This window comes from Aethina tumida, chromosome 1 (genome assembly GCF_024364675.1).
Source record: "Aethina tumida isolate Nest 87 chromosome 1, icAetTumi1.1, whole genome shotgun sequence".
NCBI classification, from domain to species: Eukaryota; Metazoa; Arthropoda; class Insecta; order Coleoptera; family Nitidulidae; genus Aethina; species Aethina tumida.
Genome location: NC_065435.1, coordinates 69,762,773 through 69,785,317, shown reverse-complemented (window position 1 = coordinate 69,785,317; position 22,545 = coordinate 69,762,773). Strand labels below are relative to the sequence as shown.

Sequence of the window (22,545 nt, the reverse complement as noted above, 5' to 3'; positions counted from 1 at the left end):
TAAATTAAGAATTGCTAATTCATAATCAATATAAACCTGACCTTCAAATCTTCCAGTAACAAATAAGATGATGACGTTTTTCACAAAAGTAGTTAGAAGGAATGATCACCGTTGTGAGTTCCACTGAAATTCGAATTTACGGAATTCTAAAAAAGCACTAATATAAAGATAGCATAAAATAATCCACATATATTAATTAAAGAATCAATGTAAATTAATATAAAATAGAAATAAAAAATGAATTCTATGAAACGAACCATTGCAAATGTTTATTAGGCACTTCAGTTATTGCAAAACCAAAGAGAGTATACAGCAAGTGAACAGAAGTTATTGAACGTTTCAAGGACATAGATATTTTTGTGCATGTGTTAATATAATCAATAAATTAGGTCTTCAGTTACCACCATGTTTTCGATTAAAATCGAAACCACGCGAACAATAGACGTATCACCCATAATTAGTTTCCCAAAACAAACTTATTACATCAGCGGACGTTAATTAATATTATATTAGCTCATAATGAGCAATTCCAATTAGCTCAATTCAACAGACGACAATCACAAATCCGAATCTATTCCGTTTTGTGTTTTGTGTCGGCGAGACGCTTTTTGTAGTGTTCGTTTTGTAGAAATATAATATATTGTGGAAAGGCATGTGGAAGTAACTGACGGCAAAAACACTTGTATATTACTATTACCCGGAAACACGACCGTTCGCATGTGAATAAGTGTTCCCTTTGGTGTGTTCAATTTGTTTTTTCTAATCGAAACCGTCGGGTCCGATCCACTCAAAACAGACGTTTGTCATTGAAAACAATAACGGATGATTAGCCAATTTAAGATTGAGGTTCGCACTACGTCATCTCGTGCTTCCTTCAATAATCGGACGTCCATTGGACATTGGTGACTCTATCGCGCGAAATGTTCGGCAGAAGAAGTCGCGGTGACAGTTTGAGCAAGAGCGGGAAGACAAGGAAGCTGGAAGAGTTGGTGTTGCCAAACGCGAAACTGAAGTTCTGTCCGGATCAGTTGCAGAACATCAATTTCATTTTCAATAAGAGATTGGAGCAGGCACAAGATCAGATCAAAGGTACAAATCACGTTGAATGCACGTTTTAATGCTGTAGTGTATGTAATTTTAGTCAATCTTCGTATATTTGTGTTGTTAATTCATTATATTTAATTGGGTACGATTAACTTGTTGTGTTTTACATCACTATTTACAAATATTCCATTTAGAGTCGTTAAAAATAGATTGTAACAATGATTAATTTTAATTAGCTTGACAAAAATTTTTGACCATTCGATTCGATATATGTTAAATAAATTAAGAATCCTCGTAATTATTTAATATGTACTTTATAAATTATGTAAAGATCTTATTCAATATGTTAAAATTATAGCTTGACAAATTTACAAAATATTTTCTAATTGAAAATTGTTTTCTGGACAAGAGTTCTTAACTATTAACATTGTTTTAAGTTTAATTTTACAATCGATGTATTCAAAATTTCAAAAGTAAGATTTCATACAATAATAGTAATTTTTAAGAGAATGTTAAACTATTATAAATTGTAATTATTATGAAAATTAAAAATAAAAATAGAAATAAAAGTTTTCAGTTTTTTGTTTTAACAATTTTCTGTTATTTTGAAATTTGTTGAAAAAGTTTTTTCAGTTTATAGTTATAATATTAAAATTAAAATGCAACATGTTTTGGTCTCTAAAAGTATATTACTGAAACAGAAGTTTATAATTATTTTCATCAGATTTTAGTTACTATATAGAGTATAAGTTAAAAAGTTCTATGTTCTATTTTGAAATTTAATTTTAAAATCAAAGTTTATAATTTAATTTTCAGTTTTTTTAATATTATAAAATTTAAAATACAAAATCTTTTGTTATGTTGTATTTTATTACTAAAATCAAAGTTTATAATTATTGTTACAATTTTCTGGTTATATTTATAATGTTATGAAAATTAAAATAAAAAATCTGTTATTTTGCAATTTATTACTAAAACTAAAGTTTATAGTGGTTATCACAATACTTTCAGTTTATATTTATGATATAACAATTAAAATGCAAATAGAAATTTATTACTGAAATAAAATCTTGTAATTGGGAATATTTTTAGTATTTAGTAATAATGTTATAAAAATTAAAATACAAAATGTTATTTTTGATTTATATAACCAAAAACAAAGTTATAGTTATATATATTTTCAGTTTTTATTTTTACTACAATATTGTTATAAAAATTAAAGTGTTTTTGAACTTTATTTAAATATAGAAATTTAAGTTAATATTTTCATGCTCCAACTATTCAACATTCAGATTAATATTTTATTTATTTATTTTTTCCTTTAATAATTGTTTATTGTTAGTTTTTTGACGAAATTAAAATAAAAACAAACAGGATTCAAAAATGCCTGCAACAAAGCAATTTGAAAGTTTGTTGATAACATTTCATATAATGTTAGATGAAACAAATAGTTCATTAAAGCTAAAAATGACAGTAACAATATTTTCTCAATTAAATTTTCAACTTGGCGATTCAAAATAAACTGATACACATTGTGCTGCAGTGTTTTCAACTTTTGAACAATGACTAATCCAGTTAAATTGTGATAAACAATAGTTTGCAGTTTGCGTCCCGCTTAATTGATGAATCAGTACAAGAATGTCAACAATGTGTGTAACGAAGTGCCTGGAGCCATAGTCACACGCCCGGCCAGTAACATCTCACTGAAAACATCCCAGTACCACGTACCCATCTTAATTTAATTAATTACAAACAATTCGCAGATGCGTTCCGCGTCTTTTTAAACAACGGAAAAAATAAACCGTGCTGGCTGGATACAATTAAACTGAAAACTTTACACGCAATTCTATCCATTAATTAATGGGAGAGGACATTGACTGATGATGCAGACGCGACAAACTCTGCCCGAATCAATTATTTCGGCGAAATAGCAATTCGCTCCGGATAAATCGTGTTGTGGCGCAACAAACCGTTCGACAAAACAGAAACCCGGACCTATTTATCATCGTAAACTTTCACCCCAATTTAATTCGTAAGGTAAATAAATCTTCAATTCGTTTCAAAGCCTACCCCCAATCAGCATTCATTTATTTTATTAGAAAAATCTTATTCGTTTCAAGAATTAAAATTAATAAAAGAGACTGATACCTATTAAATATTTATACAAAATTTTGAGTATCTAATTTATTAAAATGTATAATATAATCAGTGGCGGCTCGTCAGATTTGAGTTTGGTGAGGTACATTAAATATACAAAAAAAAGAATATTGATAAAGATCGGTACTTTTGTCACGAAATCTCTTTTGTACCAAATATCTTCACTGCCATTTAGAAAAAGAAGATATGGTCAGCAAGATAATTTATTCATTATTGTACTTCACGTTAGCCGATAAAATTTATCGTCTCAAGATGTAGTTAATCCGCGGTTTTTTGTCTCGTATTTGTTATTCAAGTATTCAAATTAGGAATTAAATGGTTAAATTATTTGACAATAAACATTTTGTCAAAGTAATTTAAAATAGAAATACATATCTATTAAATAAAAAATTCCTCATGTCAATGTGACTTTTTATGTTAATAAATTCTTTCAAGTTATTACTGGTTGACGGTATATCGTAATAAATAAGAGATGCACTATAAAAACCTCTCCACAACTGAATCCAACACACACACACGATCAAGTAGTTTTTTAAACTGATGAATCGGCAACTTTATGTCGGTATTTGGAGTTATCTCATTGGCTAGAGGCACTCCTCAGCTCCCCTACCATTGAAACAATAGTTCAACTTGAGCATGAATTATTTATTGAAATTCATATCTGTTATAACCTGTTAAATTATTCGTTTTAACAACACCCATCTTAGTTTAAATATTAAGTTATATTTTATTTTAAAAAGAAAAAAAAACAATGTAATATAATATAATATAATATATTTACTAACAATAATAAATATAAAATAATATAATACAGCATAGTAATATATATAATAGACTTTATACTTAAACATATAATATAATTTACTTTATATAATATCGAAGTATATTAAAGCGGTTAAAAATATCTGTATAAATATGAAATGATTTTTTATTAAAAATTAACATCACTTAACATCTGGATGAAATTGCGATGCTTATTGAAAATTAAGGAGGACTAATTTTAAATTCAACAATTTAAGGAATTTTATTATTGATTATTATAATTAAATATAGCTTTAAAATTAATTTCAGGAAATAAATGAAAAAAGATTAATTATCCAACTGTTTGTAGTAAAAAAATTCATTTCTTATCACATATGACAATAAACGGGAGGCGCTAGAATTGTAATAAAACTTTATTACGATTTTTTTATGGTTATAGTTGCTTGGAATTTCATATTCATATTATAACTTTAGAGGGGTAAATATAATATGAGGGTAATTTCGAAAATAAGTCCTTTTTATTCGTCTTTTTCCCTTACATATTAATATTTATTTACTTTTTATTTTATACCAATAAATAACCTACACCAAATTCAAGGTTTCGTTCTAAAAAATATTATGCAAGTTAAGATAGGTTATAATAATAATATAAACAATAATAACAAATATAAAAATGGAGTTTTGTTTTGCATTTTGTACATTTACGTCTTGTTATTTGTTTGTTGCAACTGATAAATCATTAAAAAAAAGTTAATAAAAACAAATATTTTGAAATATATTAAAATCTTAAATCAATATACAACAATATTAAATCAATACGTAACAAATTTCGGTTTAGATAAAGTCAATTGAATTATTTTTAGATGTTATTCGATCTGGTTCGAAATGACCTTAACAACACTCCACGAAAACCTAATGTAGATTTTATTATATACGTCATGATTGATCACATCAGCATTAATAATAAACGCATCAAAATAATAAATTTCACATTGACCCTCTTAACTGATCAAGGTGTTACACATTACTTCCGCCCCTTTAATTCCCGTAGTTTGGATTGTACTAATTGCTGGAATGAACGTAATTCTAGAAATTATTACTATTGACACATGCAATTAATTATAATAGATTATACAAATAGATTTATGGGTAAATAATTAATATGGTGTTATATAGAGATAAAATAATCAATTTTAGACCCGTTGTAATTAATTAATGAATTATTACACTTTTAGATAAGCCGCTGTTACTTGCCAGATCAGTAACTGAACGCCTGGTTCAAAGACTTTTGTGTGGAGTTGGAGCTTTGGATCCAAGATTCGCCTCCAAATTTTTAATTTACAATCATGATGAGAAAAATGTAAGACAATCAAGTTATTCTCAGCATCAATCATTCTCTTTTATGATTTACAGAACACACTACCTCTTCGTCTTAAATACTTGGTACGTCTGGATTCACTATCGACTCCTGTTATTTACGAATCGGATAAGACACCAAAGTATTCGGTAATCGAAACGGATACCGATTATCCACCAGCTTATGCCAGAGTGAGACTTCATACTTCTTCCTTCAAAGTTTGGGGAGATTATACCAACTCCAATGGATATCTCAGAAGGTAACTGACAATTATTGTTAGATTGACTATAATTTGATTATTTGCAGAGACAAAGTCCAGGCAAGATTTGTCGAGCTGCTTGCTCTCTCAGCTGCCAGAGATAATCCCAGCTCACCTCTGTATGTAGATGAGTCCGTACACTGCGGAATTCCCGGCAAAATATTGGATCCTGCAACTCTTCATTTTATTTTAAATGTCCCCTCCAAACACCAGGTGTTTTACGGACCAGGTTCATTTTTTAATTTTCGAAATCTTCGAAATATTTTTGTAATTTTTCTTAGGTGGCAATGTACCTCGATTTCCCGACCCAAGAGATGTCAGACTTGCCATCATTGACGAACCTAGTGGTATTAAAATTAAAATCGAATTTCTTTCCCCTGCTTTGTCCAATGTTACAGTCAACGTACGACTTTTGGTGGCAATTGGGATTGATGCTTGGCCATCAACCACCACCTTTCCTTCCAGAATATCCTTGGGACATTCCGATTGTTTATTGTACCATCGTGCAGCCCAAACTGTAAGTAGTTGTAAATCATTGTACAGTTTGTGTTTTAAACTTTATCCTTGTTTAAGGGTATGTATTTGGTAGGTTATGGTGTACAATCGTCTGCTTGGCACATCCGAGTACCTGCAGCCGAATACATGATGCTAAACCATTATGGTCCAAACAGTACTGTTAGAACTGTGTTGGACGTTCTTTATAACATAATGGATGAAATTGATAACTCGAGAAAATTTAAGAAACGTGTAAGCTTTTCACAATTATGTACTTTGCAAATTATAATTGTTATTTTTGCAGTTGTGCTACAAGATACTGAACAGATATATTCTTCTATGTATTTTATTCGAACAATTAGAGGAATGTGTGTCAGGTCATGAAAATGATATAATTTTTTGGTCACCTTTATACTTATCGACCATTGTACTTAAACTCCTTGATAAAGTGATAACTAGACTGTATGGTGAATGGCAACCGAATTACTTTTTTAACAAGAGCAACCTTCTCATTAATCCAGGTCATTTAGCGGATGAAGATTATATTGTAGAAGCTAACAATGTAAAGAATCTGTTGCTTAAACTTTTTGATGAATCTCTCATGTCGACAAAAGGTAAACTATACCATAAATAGAAAAACAAACACTAAACTTTTATTATAGATAATGAAGATTTCACTAAGATGTCACTGGCACAAGAAAGTGAAACATTATTATTATTCAAATGGAAGGATATAATTCATGGTATGTTGCCACCATCAGGAACAAGAGGTCGTCGATTCTGTTTTGCTGGATCCAAAAACAAACAAGAAGTAGTACACACTCAATATACAACAAGGCAACTAGAATATATTGGGTTGCTTTTAAAAAGTATGTTAAGAGTAAAACAGAAATTACTCCAGGTAATTGCTTCTTTTATTTTATGATGTTGTTGATATATTTGATTTGATTTGTTAGGCCGATCCTACTCCCATAGAGGATCAAATTATGAAGGAGGATTTTGATAAAGATGAACCTTTAGAAGATGTAATCTTTATTCTAGTTACCATTATGGATCAAGCAAGAGACCAGTATTTATCCAACTCCAACAGCCCCAATGTAGTAAAAAATCGGACTAAAATCAAGAGTCACTATAATACTTACATGTCAAAACTTGTGGACATTATTCGAAAAGACAAAGAGATAAACAATCACGATTTCTCAGATGATACAGTTCTTGTAAAAATCATACTAAAATGGCTTTACAAGGCCATGGATCAGAACAGAAGATATTTAGGACCAATATTGCGCCCTTATTTAAATTATCTCTTTGTTACGTCACATTCGATATCTTGGCACATAGACTCAATCAAACAAAGACAATGCGACGAAGAACTAAACTCTTTGGGTAAATTCTGTGAGTTAGTTTATAAGGGGCAAATCACGCCAGCAGAAGGTCTAATCGATGCAGTTAATAAGCATTGGAATTGGGCCAAACAGATGATGAAAATGGTAGAGAAAAATACTTTAAGAGTCGTGTTCGTGTCTGACAGGGGCAAAGTTTACAGACACATTCTGTCACTTCCCTCTTATGATAGAAGAAAAAATTTGGAGGGAAGTAAGACATTAGAATCGGATAAAAAGAAACGGGAGATTAGAAGGCAGAAAACTATGCCAAATAGGAACTACTTCAATTCAATATTAAAAGAAAGTAAGTGTTAGTCCTTAATTGGTCAACATTGTTGTTAATGCTTTCGTTATTTTAGAGGGTGATGGATCGGACGAAGACTCAGTTCCACAGCATGAAAATTTGAAAAACTTCAGTCCTCTTACACATGTCCTGAACAGCCGACACCGAAGAGGTGAACATAGAGGTTGTGGAGATGTTCTTAATACTTTGATTTCCATGCAAAAGCTAAATGTAGGATAATAGATAGATTTTAAAATCGAAATATAACCGTTTGTTTTGCAGGTTTTCCAAGAAGTGACAAGTAGTTTACCACAAGAAGACCGAATCGAACTAGCCGAATTAATTCAGCAGCTGCAAATGTCAAAGTCTAAAAAATCATCAACCAAACGGTGGTCCAACACTCTGCCTCATTCAAATAGTAAAATTCGGATGACTGCCACGTCAGAAGTCGTCGCGAAATACACACCAAAGGAGGAAAGTGCAGGTGTCAAAATAAACGAATCTAGAACCAAAGAGGCAGTTAAACTGAACAATGTAAATCTCAACAGTTTAATTGGAACTTGTAGAGCTGCACGGATCCGAGAGGACAGCAGTGTGTTCTTGCTGAAGGATAACTTTAAGATTAAATCGTTACTCAATAAGAGCGAATCGTTCAAGTATTAACGTATGTTAATACGTTATATATTTGAGTTTTAATTATTATTATATTTAGTTCAGTGTTATAAACAGGGTTGAAATAAATGTATTTGTGTAAAATATGTGTTTTATTTGTTACTTCATTTCTAATTCATTATGAACATAATAAAACGTGAAATAGATGTTAAATTAAAAATAAACTTTGATAAAACCCTTTACATTGTATAAATGAAAATAAATTTTAAAACTATTAAATATAATATTCTACGTATAAATTCTATCGAGCATATAATTAAATTATAAAATAATTTTCAAGTTCTTAATGAGTGATAAACAAGCTTAAACTTAATGTAATGTAACGTATACTATTCCTGGACAAAAGTTTTGAAACACTAAAATTGAATTGATTATAATTCGAATAGTTAATAAAAAACGAATGATTTAAATAAAATTACTGTTATAACTCCTGTATAAGGGTTTAATAAAAATGCTTCTAGAAATTGTATTAAATTATATTAAGATTTTATAATTTAAAATAGAATTTTATATAAAATTAAACTTTTATATTTGAACATAACTTTGGAAACTTTATTAAATAATATAATTGTCGAATAATAAACCAAAAAACAAATAGAAGCATTAATATTTTATTGCATAGCCATGAGCTTGTATGACTACTGCACAACTTTTGTTCATAAAGTCAACCAATTTTATGTTAAATTCTGTATTTTTTGCCATTTCATTTGAAGTTCTTTCGGTAGTTTTGTCTTATTTTTTATTGTGTGCTGCCGCAAATTTCTTTATAAATAATTCCAAGGATGTTATATAGGATTTGTGAAGGCCGTGGCAAGACACAACTATTTTTTTTTTTGTTCGAACCAGTCTTTTATGTACTTGGAATCATGCTTGGGAAAGTTGTCCTGTTGAAGCAACCATCTAAGTAGCATATTATCAGCCCCATACCATAACATTGTTCCCTCCGTGTTTAATTGTCGATAATTGGTATTTTTTAGGGAACCATTTGCCTACTGGTCGCCTTACAAATCCCTTACTATCATTTCAAAATAAACTAAACTTTGTTTCATCGCTAAATAACACAAATCCCCACTTTTCTAGGGACCACGAAGGATGCACTCTTGTAAAACTAAACCTGTTCTTTCTATTTTTCTTTGATATAAGGGGTTTCTTTGCGGGTTTTTTCAAACTGTTCCATTTCCCGCAGTCTTCTTTGCACAGTCTTGGCTGATATACTTTGTACTGAAAATCTGGATACTGGTCTGGGTCGATCCACAAGAGATCCACAAGTGTGAAATTTATTCACAATTTTGTGAAGGTGTAGAATTTCAGATATTCGATTGTACGACATACCTTCATTTCTAAAGTCTACAATTTATGAAAGTGTAGCCATTGGGATTTTCTTTCACTTTGCCATGATTAAAACTAATATTTTGAATTCGCACACTACAATGGGAAACTAAACAATACTGGTAGATGGTCAAAATAAATGAAATTTAAGGAGTTTCCAAACGTATGTCTTGGTAAAAAACTGAGTTTACTTTTTATAATATTTTTATAATATCGAAATAATCAGCAATATTCACTGTGTATTATTATTTTGTATTTTAATATACACAGTATTTATTTTAATATTATTTTTTATAATTATTGTTTATTTGTTATTTTAAACAATTATATCCTACAGTTTCGAAACTTTTGTCCAGGAGTGTAGTCCAATACCGAATATAAAGTGACACTGAACTTAATATGGTCATTTTTTTCAATGATTTGGGCATTGTTTTAACAGCACCTTTAAGATTTGCAGTCTGAAATCAGAGTAACCAACGAGTACAGTATTAGTATTCTAAAAAATCCTTTTTTTAATATGATCATATTGGACTACTGCTATTATACTTCTCATTTTCTAAAGAATCTTCCGAATCATGAAGTTAATTATTTCTACTTGCTCGAACAAATATTATATCCAGAATCGATGATAGAAAATGATTAAAAAGCTTAAATGTTTTCTTGGAAATAAAAATATTAATAAAAAACTTGTTACGTCAAGTTCTAGATTTTTTAAAACAAGGTAAATGTAAAATAGGTAACAAAGAATCTGAGTCAATGTAACTTGATACTGTTGCAGGTTTTAATATATATTGAATTTAATTCCTCATTATGTCTAATACTCCTGTCCGTATTATTTAATTGTTTCATTCTTCCGGCACCTGACCGTCCAAATTAACGATACCATCTGGAACCAAATCACGGCCAACGTACCCGGACGTGTCCGTGCACCATCCGCCACAATCCTTTGGATCCGCGTGTCCTCTTCTCGCTCCCGCAATCAATGGCGGCGGACGGCGGCGCGGCGACGCACTGCGCCCCCCACAGCATCCCGGCGTCCCGACGTTACGGACGCACCGAGAAGCGACGGCTGACGGCCAGAGGTGTGTCGGTGTGCGGCTGCATCTCGCCAACCCTCAGCCAAACACAAGAGAACAGGGCCCCGACGCAGTTTTGCCGGGAAGCTCCAGGCAAGTGATTTCCGGTCCATGCTGCAGACAATAGCGGTGATGTGATTCGAGTGTTATGCTGCTGGACCATTGTTGCGTTGCCGGTCTCGCGTGAGGAACGGTGAGGGATGATTTTTTTTATTTGTCTTTTTGTTTATACAAGTAAATAAGTTTTGATGGACGGACCGTAATTTGGCACGTCAGTTTGTTAAACTGACTGTAATTAGAAAAACTTGAAGAATGCGAACCCAGTAACCTTAAATGTAGGTTAGAAGAGAATACACAACAAAAAAGTCGGCAAGCTGTTGCAGCTGATTTATTGTGATGTTGTGATGTTGTTTTTGTTAAATGTCGGGAAAATGTATTTTGAATTATAATCATTAAATGAATATTAATTATATTATTTTGTAGTTATTTTTATGTTTCGTATTAATTTAAATATTGGTTAAATAATGTAGTACATAGTGTCTTCTTAAGGTACATTATGCTTTTGATATGCAATACAATTTTACGGAGGTAATTTAAAACAGGTTTAAAGTTTTATAGTTTAATGTTTATTTCAATTTTATGTTCAGATAAATTAGGTTTAATGATGCCTGATCTTAATTGAGACTTTAAAGCCGAATAAAATCTCGTTTTTAATGAAAAATCAGTAGCTATTCAACGACTCTAAACTACTATTTTAATGTTCATAAAAAACGCGTTTGATATGTTCAATAACAAGGTAAGTTGACATTTAAAAATAATGTACAAAGGATTTTGAATAAACAGGAATAAAAAAATTAATCTCTTTTAACTTACGTTCATTATTGGTATATCATATGAGCTATTATAACCGTCAAATTGAAATAATTGATATTTATGAAAATTTATTATTTAAAACATTTCACTCAATAATTAATAGAAAATGTTTTAGTGGTAATCCACTACCAATAAATTTTATTATGATCAAAAAGGCAAAATTTAATCATACATTATCATTATAAAATTGTTGTTATTATTAGAAACTAAAAATATAAAATAATAAACGTCCCCGTAATTTTGTTATTTATAATTCGATTTGATTCGAAATTTTTCAAAAAAAAAAGAATTAGATATTAAATAACTATTATACTTCTTTCACCACTCGGCAGAAGTCTATTGTGACATTTTTGGATCAAAATACGAGAACAATTGATTAGATGATTAGAAGAGATGATGATGATAAATTGTTCAAAAAATATTGCAAATTAATAAGTCTGTCACAATATTAAATTTTGTTTTTTTTTTCTGATAAAATTGTTATGTCTAATCTAACCAGATCGTGGAATAAATGTTTTAGACTCATATAACATAGTGATTTAACGCCTTACTTCTCATATTTAATTCAATTCTTGGTGACAAGAGGCACAAGTTTGTTCAAGTATGTTCATTAATTAATTAACAAGTACTAAACTGATAATGGAATCTAATGCAGTAAATTAGTATCTCATAGTCTCATATATTTTTATAATTTAGTTGGTTTAGTTGGTTAAGAGATCATTTCATTAAAAATGTATAATTTTTAATTCTACCATATATTGATTAATGAGCAATACTTTTTTACTAGATTTAAAATCTAATTATTTTGAAGAGGAGAACACATAAAAATGACCTAATCAATTATTCTCATATTTCATCTATAAAAAATTATATAGTAGGTCTCCGTCGGATGATATAAAGAACAATTCATATGGCATGCACAAAATGTTATATTTCCTCAGCGACTTTGTAGATACTGAGTAAAGGAAAGAGTAATGTAATAAATACAATAATGAACAGATGTTGCTTCTAAATATAATGATTGGCATAAGAGACGATAATTCGTGCCTTTACCTACGTAGCTCTCGAGTTCAATGTGTTTTAACAGGATATTAAGAGCACTTACACGTTTATCTTCCGTATTGGAAAATTCTGGGCCTATTTATAAACCGAAACATGTCACATAAATATCTAAAAAGTTTAACGGAAATGTATTTATGGCTATTATAATGTTTGGAAACAAACAAAAATGGTTGTAATTTTATCTAGCATATTCTATTTCAAAGCGATCAGTCGATCCTGGTCATGATTTTATATTTTTGTGGAACTGATATATTTTATTCGTTGGAATATTTTATGAGAAACGAATTTACACAAAAATAAACATCCTGATGACATGGGACATATTGGTTTTAAGATGAAAAACCGATTTTTTGAATTGATGATCTGAAGAATAAATTATTTATGCTACACATTTTAGAAAGAATGTTGTGAATATTTGTCCATTATTATAATAAATAATAATTATCCTTTTAGTAACAAAGAAAACATTGTTAAACAAAGTTTAAACAATGCATCATTTTATTATATTTAATAAAATATTCTCCATTAAACTGGTTTGATTAACGGCATAACTTAATAAATTTAATATCTCATTTGACGAAGCAGTGACAATACAAACTTTAACAATGAAACCTTAACTTGCATAATGAAAATTTTCACGTGTATGAACCCACACATTTCTCGATCACAATAACTCCTTTGCCAAAGTTCAATAAAGTTAAGCACCAACTAAAGGATGCCAATTAACCTGCTGTACCGAAAATTTCCACTGAATAAAAAAAAAGTTGGTAACAGTATAATGAAAAAATTAACTCAGTTACTGTGTTTCCGTCTCTAAAGCAGTTCAAGATATTTCGGTGGTTCGTTCGGTTTCATTTTACCCGGAACAGTTCAAAGGTGTGCAAATGGGACTAATACAATTCCCGACCCTTGGCCCATCTACTTTACCCGATCGTCGGATCAATTCCTGACGATATTTAGCCTCCAGACGAAGTTGTTACGCAAGGACAGCCGAATAATGTCAGCGTGTTACAAAGTTACCAGAATGAAATTCTGATGAAACGGTCAAAATGCGACGTGCATCCAGAACTTGTTTGTTAACTTTTACGCTACACAAAATTGGATATTCGATATTCGCAAACATTTGCATAATTTCTGGACACGTCCCCGCGGTGATATTCTAATTAGTTTTGAACGGACCGTGTGGTGTCGGTTTGCGTTAATTACGAGACCCGGTTTTTGTAGTTACCAGTCCCAGATTTAGCCGCATGAAAAAACGGTAGTACAGGCTGTCGGAAATTTGTTGATTTTACCATCTAGGAGTATTTCCAGAGCAGATAGGAAAGAGTCGTTTTTTTTTTTAAACTTTGCTGCCAACCTTCTTTTGATATATCGGACCGTTTCTCAAAATATAAATATAAAATATCTTTATTTGTACATACTTTTTACATAATTTAACATACTTACCTCAAAAAATACATACCTCATTAAAGTTTTGAGATACGAAATATTTTTATGAATGTTTTTAAAATCCAAACCAAATATTGCATTCTCTAGTCACAAAAACTAGATACTTACTGATTTTAAAATAAATGGTTATGGTTAAGATACGTTACCATTACTTTCGTCAACAAAGAAAACTAGTATTATTTTTTGTAGATTTCAGAAACAGTCAAAATGCGTTTGAGCTCTGGATTAATGTCACATTTTCTTCAGTTACTATGGAAATAGAATTAGAAAAAAAAAAAGATCTACTTATCAAGACTTTGAATCGAATAAATTATAAAATAAGTATGTACCAGTTGGCCTAATAGTGGAGTTTGTTGGTCATACCTCAAAAAAGCTACATAGATAGTAGATAGATAAATTTAGATAGATAGATTTAGATAGAAAATATTGTTAATAAACGTGGTTTTAGAAAAAACTCGCATTGATTGGTGTTCTAAAGCTTCTGACTTATGAGATAAATCGATTAATCTTTCTAATTTTCCAATTAAAGGAGCGTCTAGGACATGTGATAATTTATCTTGAGAACACTTACGACATTTTTATTATAAATTTTTTGTCGTATCTCCTAAAATAATATGTTGAAATTCTAGACTTTAATTTGTCTGAACAGAGAATTTTTGTTATAGAGATTATATGTATATGTATAAAATTAACCAATTTTGGGATGTTGTTTTTTTGTTGTTGTCTTTTCAAACATTTTTTCAAAATAATATAAGGAATCTAAATTATCACTTAAATATAATGTCTGAACACAGACAGTTATCAGGGTACTTTGAAGATTTAATATCGGAATTAGGGAATCCCCTCAAAACTTCGACTTGCCTTGATCGAATTTAAACCCAAATATTTTGTTCGAAATTGCAAAATAGTCGAGTTATCAACTAAAAATTAAATCAATTTAGGTGTCTTAAATTAATAACAAAAGCTTTGTGCTCGATGCTCATTTAGGCATCAGTCGATTCGTGATAGGCGCACTTCATTTCCGTATCGGGTCGGACAACGGTTTGTCGATACTTCGAACACGGGATTTCTTTAACGGTATTTATCAATGGTGTTTGCAGAGCGCAGACAGAATTGTCGGCCAGGCTTTCCGCCTCATCTGTTTGCTTTCCACTCGTACGTGAATCGGGTAATTTAATGGATAAACAAATTCCTGTTTGATTTTTATTTTTCGTTTCAAAGAGACGGAAAAACGTGCATGTTCCAGCTTTATGAAATTTGTTTGAAAATCTTGACTGGCAAAGTAAATAAATGAACCGCATCAATTTTCAATCAGATGACTTAATTAATGGCACAAATATATATATATATATATATATATATGTAAACTGTAGTTTATGTGTTACACAATTTTTTCCAGATTTAATTCAACTAAATTAACTGGATTCTAAATAATAACACAATAAATATATAGTAATAAAATGGTGGATGCGCCGCCTCATTATTATAATTTAATTGTATTAAGACTTAAGTTATTAATATTTTTATTTGGACATATTCGACAACAGCATTCACATACATTTTAAAGAATTTAATTATAACTATTTACTTTTGATGGTTTCATAAATTATGTTATTTTTTATTCAATACTTTTCTTGTTTTCACGACTTTTGACATTTTACTATCTTGAATCTCCAACTGTTAATCTTTATTATATCTAATTTCCATAAGTTATAATTTTTAAATTTTATTTTTAAAGTAAACGATATAATAAAACTCTGGGCCGATTTACTTAAATCTGTTTAAAAATGGTGAATGCGCTGAAAAGAAAATAAAAATAAATTAGACTGTGGTTTATTTCTCTTGTACTTTTTATTTGATGATTTATAAATCAAGAGATATGCCGTAAACTCTATACATGTCATAAACATTATTTGCTGTACCTATTTATTTGAGTATTTTTCATGAAAAAAAAAATATCGCTTAAAATGGTACATATCGAATTTCATAAACATATATCGTATGAATAATAAGTCTTTGACAAAATTAAAAATCAGTATTTAACTAAAAAATGTGGTTATTAAATCTACAACAAGCATATGCTCAATATTTTGTTTGTAGATTTTGAATGATGCAAAATTTAATGACAGACATTTCATATGAAATATACGAAGCAATATTAATTATTTAAATTCTTTTAACAAAAATAAAATTTTTGATGAAAGTATTAAAAGTATATCGAAGTATTTATTTCATGCAAAGATTGTTGTCGATATACATCTACCAGAAAAACCTGTTTTCTCACAAGGTAATTTCATTGTGTACCACACTCGAAACTAGTAACAAGGCATAGCAAACAGACAAGACATTAATCAATAACCCCCTTAACCCATCACACAGCTCTCAGCCGCGACAAAACTGCCCCCGAAAATGGCTGACATAATTCACTGAGATTAAACAATCCATCACACCACACAATGAACCCAATTCGCACAAACTGTATTCTGTTACAACAAACGCGACCATTAAAAATAACGACGTTCTTAATTCAATCCGGGATGACAATGATTAAGCCGCTCTCCTGTTTCGGCGGTCAACACCGGATATAGTTCCGGGAGATAATATGGGCCTTTTTTTTTCCTTATCGCCGTCACACCACCGTTTCCGTTTCATCAATAGCAAAATGTGAATTGTTAAAACAGTCGAAGTAATGAAGCTTCATCTCGAATTTGGGATTAAGATGATGTTTTAACGGGTGTATAATTGCAAGGCACAATTTGTTTTCAATCTCTTCCTTCCATTTTGCAACAGTTTAATCAAATGGCTTTTCTTATTCGGGAAGGAAAACAGTGATTTGTTATTTTAAAATTAAATGCGAATGGGAATCGTGGCGCTTAAGGATTAATTTAGAACAGGCGGTTGACGTGAAATGAAAGGCGGCTGCGGTATTTTTGTGGATAGGGAAAATTATATAATAACAATAGTTTACAGCAAAAACGAACTTAATTTCTACAGATTTTTTCTTTTTTCATTTTCATTTAGTCCATATACCAAGTAATAGTAAATTATGCATTAATAAGCACCTAATTCAATCTGAAGAAAAATAAATAATAGGTGCGACAACTGAAAGTTCAAATTTCATGCAATTTTTTATCATTTTCAGACAGTTTAGCTAAATGAGTATTTTTTTTAATTACAAACACATCCAATTTTACATTTTTAATCGTTAGTCTATTTAATCATAAGCATTTCGAGCTCCGGTAGATAAAGATCGAATAAGAAATGGAAATGTTATAAAATGAAAAATGAAATGAATGTTATAAAAACTGTCAAAATAAACGAATATTTAAATTCACTATTTTATCATTATTTCTATATGTTACACGTATTTGGATTTTTATGTTTTATATCGGTCGGATTGTCTCGTATAAGAAACCAAGGTCTCTAAAGCTTGTTTCTATTTCAGACATGTGTTGAAATACTTTATTTTTGGAGAAAAAATAAAATCACTGAAGAGAAAATGAAAATGAATATAGAATCAATTGCAATTGTATGCTTATTACATATTTTTGTAATTGTTATACTTGTATTTTCTAAAAAAAGTTGTTAAAACTCTTAACACCACTTCAAATGAACTTTGTTTTCAGGAAGCAATTATAATTTAAATACAATCGAAATTACAATAATTTCTTCTTGGTATACACAGTTTAAATATTTAAAAAGTATCAGGACTTCAGGAATCAGGAATAGCAGTAAACTTACACATTGTTTTCTTGTCCTTTCGACAATAACAATTTCAATGTTAAAATTAGTTTATTGAAGACTAATCTATTAAATTTAATGACATACTTTCGTTGGAAAGTAACTGTATAATCACAGTGTACATTACATTAAAAATTTATAAGCCTGTTAATAAGATACTTTATCTTTTTTGTTAAAGAAATAATTCGATACTATTAAAATAAATAACAAATAAAATTGCTTTACTTTAATATAATGAAAATAATTCATCCAAGGATACTATTTGCTTTGAAAACTTTACTCCAATAACTGCAATTTCACAGAAAGTTAAATTATATCTCTGTATGTTACCAGACTCGATTTAAATTGAAATGCCAAAATCTTATTCAATATTATTTTAACTGTTGTATTTGTCGAACTGTATCTTTAATATGCAGCTTTCATAACACATAAAAGTTAGTCGTTGAAAGAACTATTAAGATGTTTTTATAACGTCGTAAAACTTCCGGGAGTCGTAAAAATTATAATCACGACAAATCACAAAATCTCATGCATATTCATCCAAACACGTATGCGTTAATTAATCCTTATAATTAAGTCTTGATAGATTTGTTTCTAAAATAATACGAAGTAGAAGTTTTACGACCACCAACTGATAATTGTATGCGATAGGGGTGAAAATGTCAAAGAGCTAGTTATTTATGTATTTATTTGACTTCAATGGTGATTGATCTCTTGAATTTGCGTCTTCAACTATATGTTTGCATTTCAGGCCATTAATTAGAGATTCCTTATTCATGGAGAAACGGAAAAAGCACAAATGGATCCAGCGCTAGCGATGATGACAACGGCGATAACAAGCACGGAAAACCCCAAATTAACTGAGCCATTCAACCTGACGGGACCATGGGATAACACAGATAGAAAAATAGGTAAATAAAAACGCGATTTAACATAAATTCTCTTAATTACATCCAGATTGCATGTTAATTAGCTATTCGTGTAACGTATGACCAAATACGCGTACATCTGCTGTACAAACTAATTTGTTGCAGATACGACAGTCTCCACAACGTTATCCAACCAAACACAGAAGTCAATTAAAGAATTATTGTATAACGGAACGGGATATTTCATCGAAGACGAAGGAGATCCGGGAGGTAAATTGATTCTCCACTTTTTTTAACTTTATTATCACGTTAATGAACTCTCACGGTTTTGTTGAGAGAGGATGTTATTTATTTAGTAATAATCACACATGCATGTATACTGTATTAAGTATTATTAGATATGTACGTGTTTTTACTTGTATGCTTTCATCTTTTGCTTAAAACAATTTCTCCATTACTAATTTTAATTAATTATAAATGGAAAATTTAATTTCTAATTGTAGTAACACATGGCGTAGCTTTTGACAAAAAAATCTCCTGTAACTTAATTAAAGAATTCCAAGGGTTCATCCCGAATGGAAGATAGGTAAATATGCACAGGTCGTGTCCCAGTTAAAGTGGTGTTGAACTTGAATTAAATTCGAGGGATTAATCTTCTCTCGATTATAAGGATTGTGTGGACACAAAGGGCCGTCCATTGTTTTCCGCACGCCCAACTTAACCACTAAATTACATAGTTTTTCGGGATGAAAGGCGGTTTAATAAGGCAAACACAATTTATCAGTATGGTGTTTGTACAAAGCCGGTGCGTCTCTCTTCTAATGAACACGGAATAGATTTGTTGTGGGCTGGATGATATATCACGTAGGTTTAATCCGTAGCTCAAAATTTCGGCAACTCCCTAAATAAATGTAACTTTAATATCCCATATTTACGTTTCACCCGCGTAAAGTGCAATTATTCCAAAATTATTCAAATTAAATCGTTGTAATTCAGATGTGCCAAAAACAGATGGAAAGAAATCAGTTTAATATATTGCCTAATATTAAATTCTCCCCAGGAGACAGTCGACATAAAAAACTTTGTCAGGAAAAAAATTAAAAGCGGTCATATAAAAAAAGATTGACTGAAATATAATACTTTGTAACTGAGGACAAAAAATTGGAACCGTTTGCCTTATGTAAATATTTTTTTCGCGAGATAAATCAGTGACATTTACAAAAAGTTTTTACGTAACACCTTCATCAAATTTTTATGTCAGTGGGTTGAGCATGTCTGCCAGTTTAAAATGGTTTGTGTGAAATATATAATTAAAATGGGCATTTTTGAAAGTTTTAATTATCACAATTGCACGACTAAAGGAACAAAAAAACAATTTTCTAATTTCAGACCAAAAACTATTGATTGGTTTTATTCATCCACTTCCTTCGCAATTTCCTCTTTACGTCCGGATAACAGACAACTAGAAAGATTGAATTTGCTGGTAGACGATTTGTCTCTTGTGACACATCGTCAATGTGCGTTTTTCTTGTTACTTTGAGTGTATTTGGGTGGCACAAACGAAATGTCACCGACAAGTGTTAAATCTTGACGCTCAGTCGGATCGATAACTACTTTAGAACGTCTTCGGTTTGATAGAAGTCGACTCGGGCGTTGAAGCTTTCAAAAGTTGCAAGTTATGAATTTCATTTTGTTAAAACCACCCGACTGTTCATATGTGTGCTTATGAGCTTATGGGAATTTGGGGTAATAGAGCTCGTGTTTGTTTTAGTCAGCAATCTTCTTAAAATCTCGGTTGTCCTTAATTTCAAAGTACACAATCCTATCCTAAACGAAATAAATATGTTCTCGTGAAATGGGCCAAAGTAAAAAAAATGTTAAAAGCTGAAGCTTTTTGTGACGGTGGATTTTATGACTGCTTCCGGAAAGTGTTACATGAAAGGTATGACTTTATTAGGGGGCGATAAAAGGGGCTATAGCCAATAACTTGAATTTTTTATCGAGATTTAATCCAGTTGCTTTCGCTTTGAAGCTTTGAGAAGTTTTCAGTTCAGTTATCGTTATGGGATCATCTCATATTTCTCGTCAAATTGCTATTTAAATTACATTTTTATCGGCATCGAAAGTATCGGTTTAGATTGAAAGTATAATATACAATTTTTGGACTACATCAATAAATATACATTGATATTTACAGAAAGACAGACAGGCAGTAAAATTGACAATTTGTCTGCTGTAACGTACCATCAATTATTGTCTTTCTAGTTACTTTAAGTGCGTTTGATTCACGCAAACGACGTGTGTGAATGACACACGTTGATATAAATTCTTGACGCCTTCTCAGATCGATAACTACTTTAAAACTTGAAAGTAATGGGTTCAGAGTATTGGGATAAAACTTTCAGAATCTAAACGTTATGGAACTCATTTCTTTAAAACTTGATAGTTCATGTGTGTTTTCTACACTCTAAATCTTTTTCTTCTAATGACAATCTTGTAATTTTTTTTAGATATTGGACTTATTAATGACATATTTTATGAAACTTCTTCAAATTTGTCCCATTAATTTGAGTGAATTCAGTTTATAGAAACAAAATAGATCTGACATAAATAATATCTTGAGGCTTGGAACTACTCTAAAATACTTGAAACGATAAAACTTCTAAAGTTGCAAGTCAAGTTAATTTTCTTAAAGCCATATTGTTGGTATGTGCTAAGCAAGCTTCACATATATTTTCCTTAATCTTTAAAGTTACACTCAGCAATTTTCTTAAGACCCTAATTTCCAAAGATAAACTTTTATTCACGTATGGGTGTGGGGTTTTCGCTACTTAATCGAACAGAGAAAAAAACCTAGCTTTAATAAAATTTATAAGTGTAGTTTTTCTCTGATCTCAAGAATCAGGATTTTATGATTGGCCTCGGGAAAGGTTATGTAGGTGTGAGTTTATTAGAGCGCGGCCAATAACTAGTATTAATCCGGCTTTCGCTTTGACGTTTTGCGAATTTCTGTGTAAAGTTACCCTTTATATTTCAGTTTTAGTCTCCAATTATATTGTCACTGTAACAATGCCATATCCGACGGCAATCAATAGACTAGTTTAATGAAAAATTCTTTGTGTTGCTTCAGAAATCTGCTTGCCACATACTGCAACGAGTGCTTTGTGTTATTGCCAAATGCTGCACATGAAACAAGATTATCTCATGCGAGCTCCGACATTATTAAATTTCCTCCTCCATATCCAAAAAATCTAATTACGTATGGAAAGTAATAAATTCCGTGAACCATATTTTAGCGTCATGAATGATATATTGCCGATGCTCCACGAATTAAAGTTAGCTTTAGTTGGTAATAAAATCCAATTTGGAAGTTAGGAACGGGGATGGAACTTTCAAATCGAAAAGTTCTGAATGTATGTCGCCATCCTTTTTCCGGTAAAATAACTCAGCCACGCGTCCACCTTTTGAACTTCGCCTCTACAAACGGAACTTAATGGATTTGATGTTTTACGATTTAATTTTGTTACAGGTTTGAATGACGTCCAAACGCTTTTCTTGGCCTGCTTTGCAACATTAATTCCTTTGGTTCTAACGTTGTTCACAGCATTCGGTATAAGGTACGTACGAATTTGATGGTAAATAAACTTCAGCTCCGAGATAAACATTAAACATGTTTTTATTCAGACGAATTAATCTTTCACCGTGCCTTGGAAGTAATCCAGATCGTGGAGC

At 30.7% G+C, this 22,545-nt stretch overlaps 2 protein-coding genes across 2 annotated transcripts in view; both read left to right on the top strand.

Moving 5' to 3' along the window:
• Positions 1-623: 623 nt before the first annotated feature.
• On the top strand, positions 624-8,492 carry LOC109597387 (uncharacterized). The gene is made up of 11 exons (XM_049964360.1): positions 624-1,089; positions 5,199-5,323; positions 5,377-5,579; positions 5,627-5,808; positions 5,861-6,096; positions 6,153-6,326; positions 6,379-6,688; positions 6,737-6,975; positions 7,031-7,763; positions 7,819-7,973; positions 8,025-8,492. Exons 1-11 carry the CDS (start codon positions 921-923, stop codon positions 8,403-8,405), a joined length of 2,907 nt encoding a protein of 968 aa, XP_049820317.1. The 5' UTR covers positions 624-920; the 3' UTR covers positions 8,406-8,492.
• A 2,365-nt stretch (positions 8,493-10,857) lies between these two features.
• LOC109608822 (uncharacterized) overlaps positions 10,858-22,545 on the top strand; it is a 45,944-nt gene continuing 34,256 nt past the window's right edge. The window contains exons 1-4 of the mRNA XM_020025370.2: positions 10,858-11,012; positions 18,696-18,855; positions 18,979-19,083; positions 22,343-22,430. Coding sequence (XP_019880929.1) covers positions 18,744-18,855; positions 18,979-19,083; positions 22,343-22,430 — 305 coding nt within the window. The 5' untranslated portion in view covers positions 10,858-11,012; positions 18,696-18,743. The remainder of the gene's footprint in view (positions 11,013-18,695; positions 18,856-18,978; positions 19,084-22,342; positions 22,431-22,545) is intronic.

What these genes read in the sequence shown, in the direction of transcription:
- LOC109597387 (XM_049964360.1), top strand. Translation starts at nt 921, where the DNA reads ATGTTCGGCAGAAGAAGTCGCGGTGACAGTTTGAGCAAGAGCGGGAAG. An exon ending in ACCATCGTGCAGCCCAAACT is followed by an intron (nt 6,097 to 6,152) that starts GTAAGTAGTTGT and finishes TCCTTGTTTAAG; the next exon opens with GGTATGTATTTGGTAGGTTA. An exon ending in ATCTCTCATGTCGACAAAAG is followed by an intron (nt 6,689 to 6,736) that starts GTAAACTATACC and finishes CTTTTATTATAG; the next exon opens with ATAATGAAGATTTCACTAAG.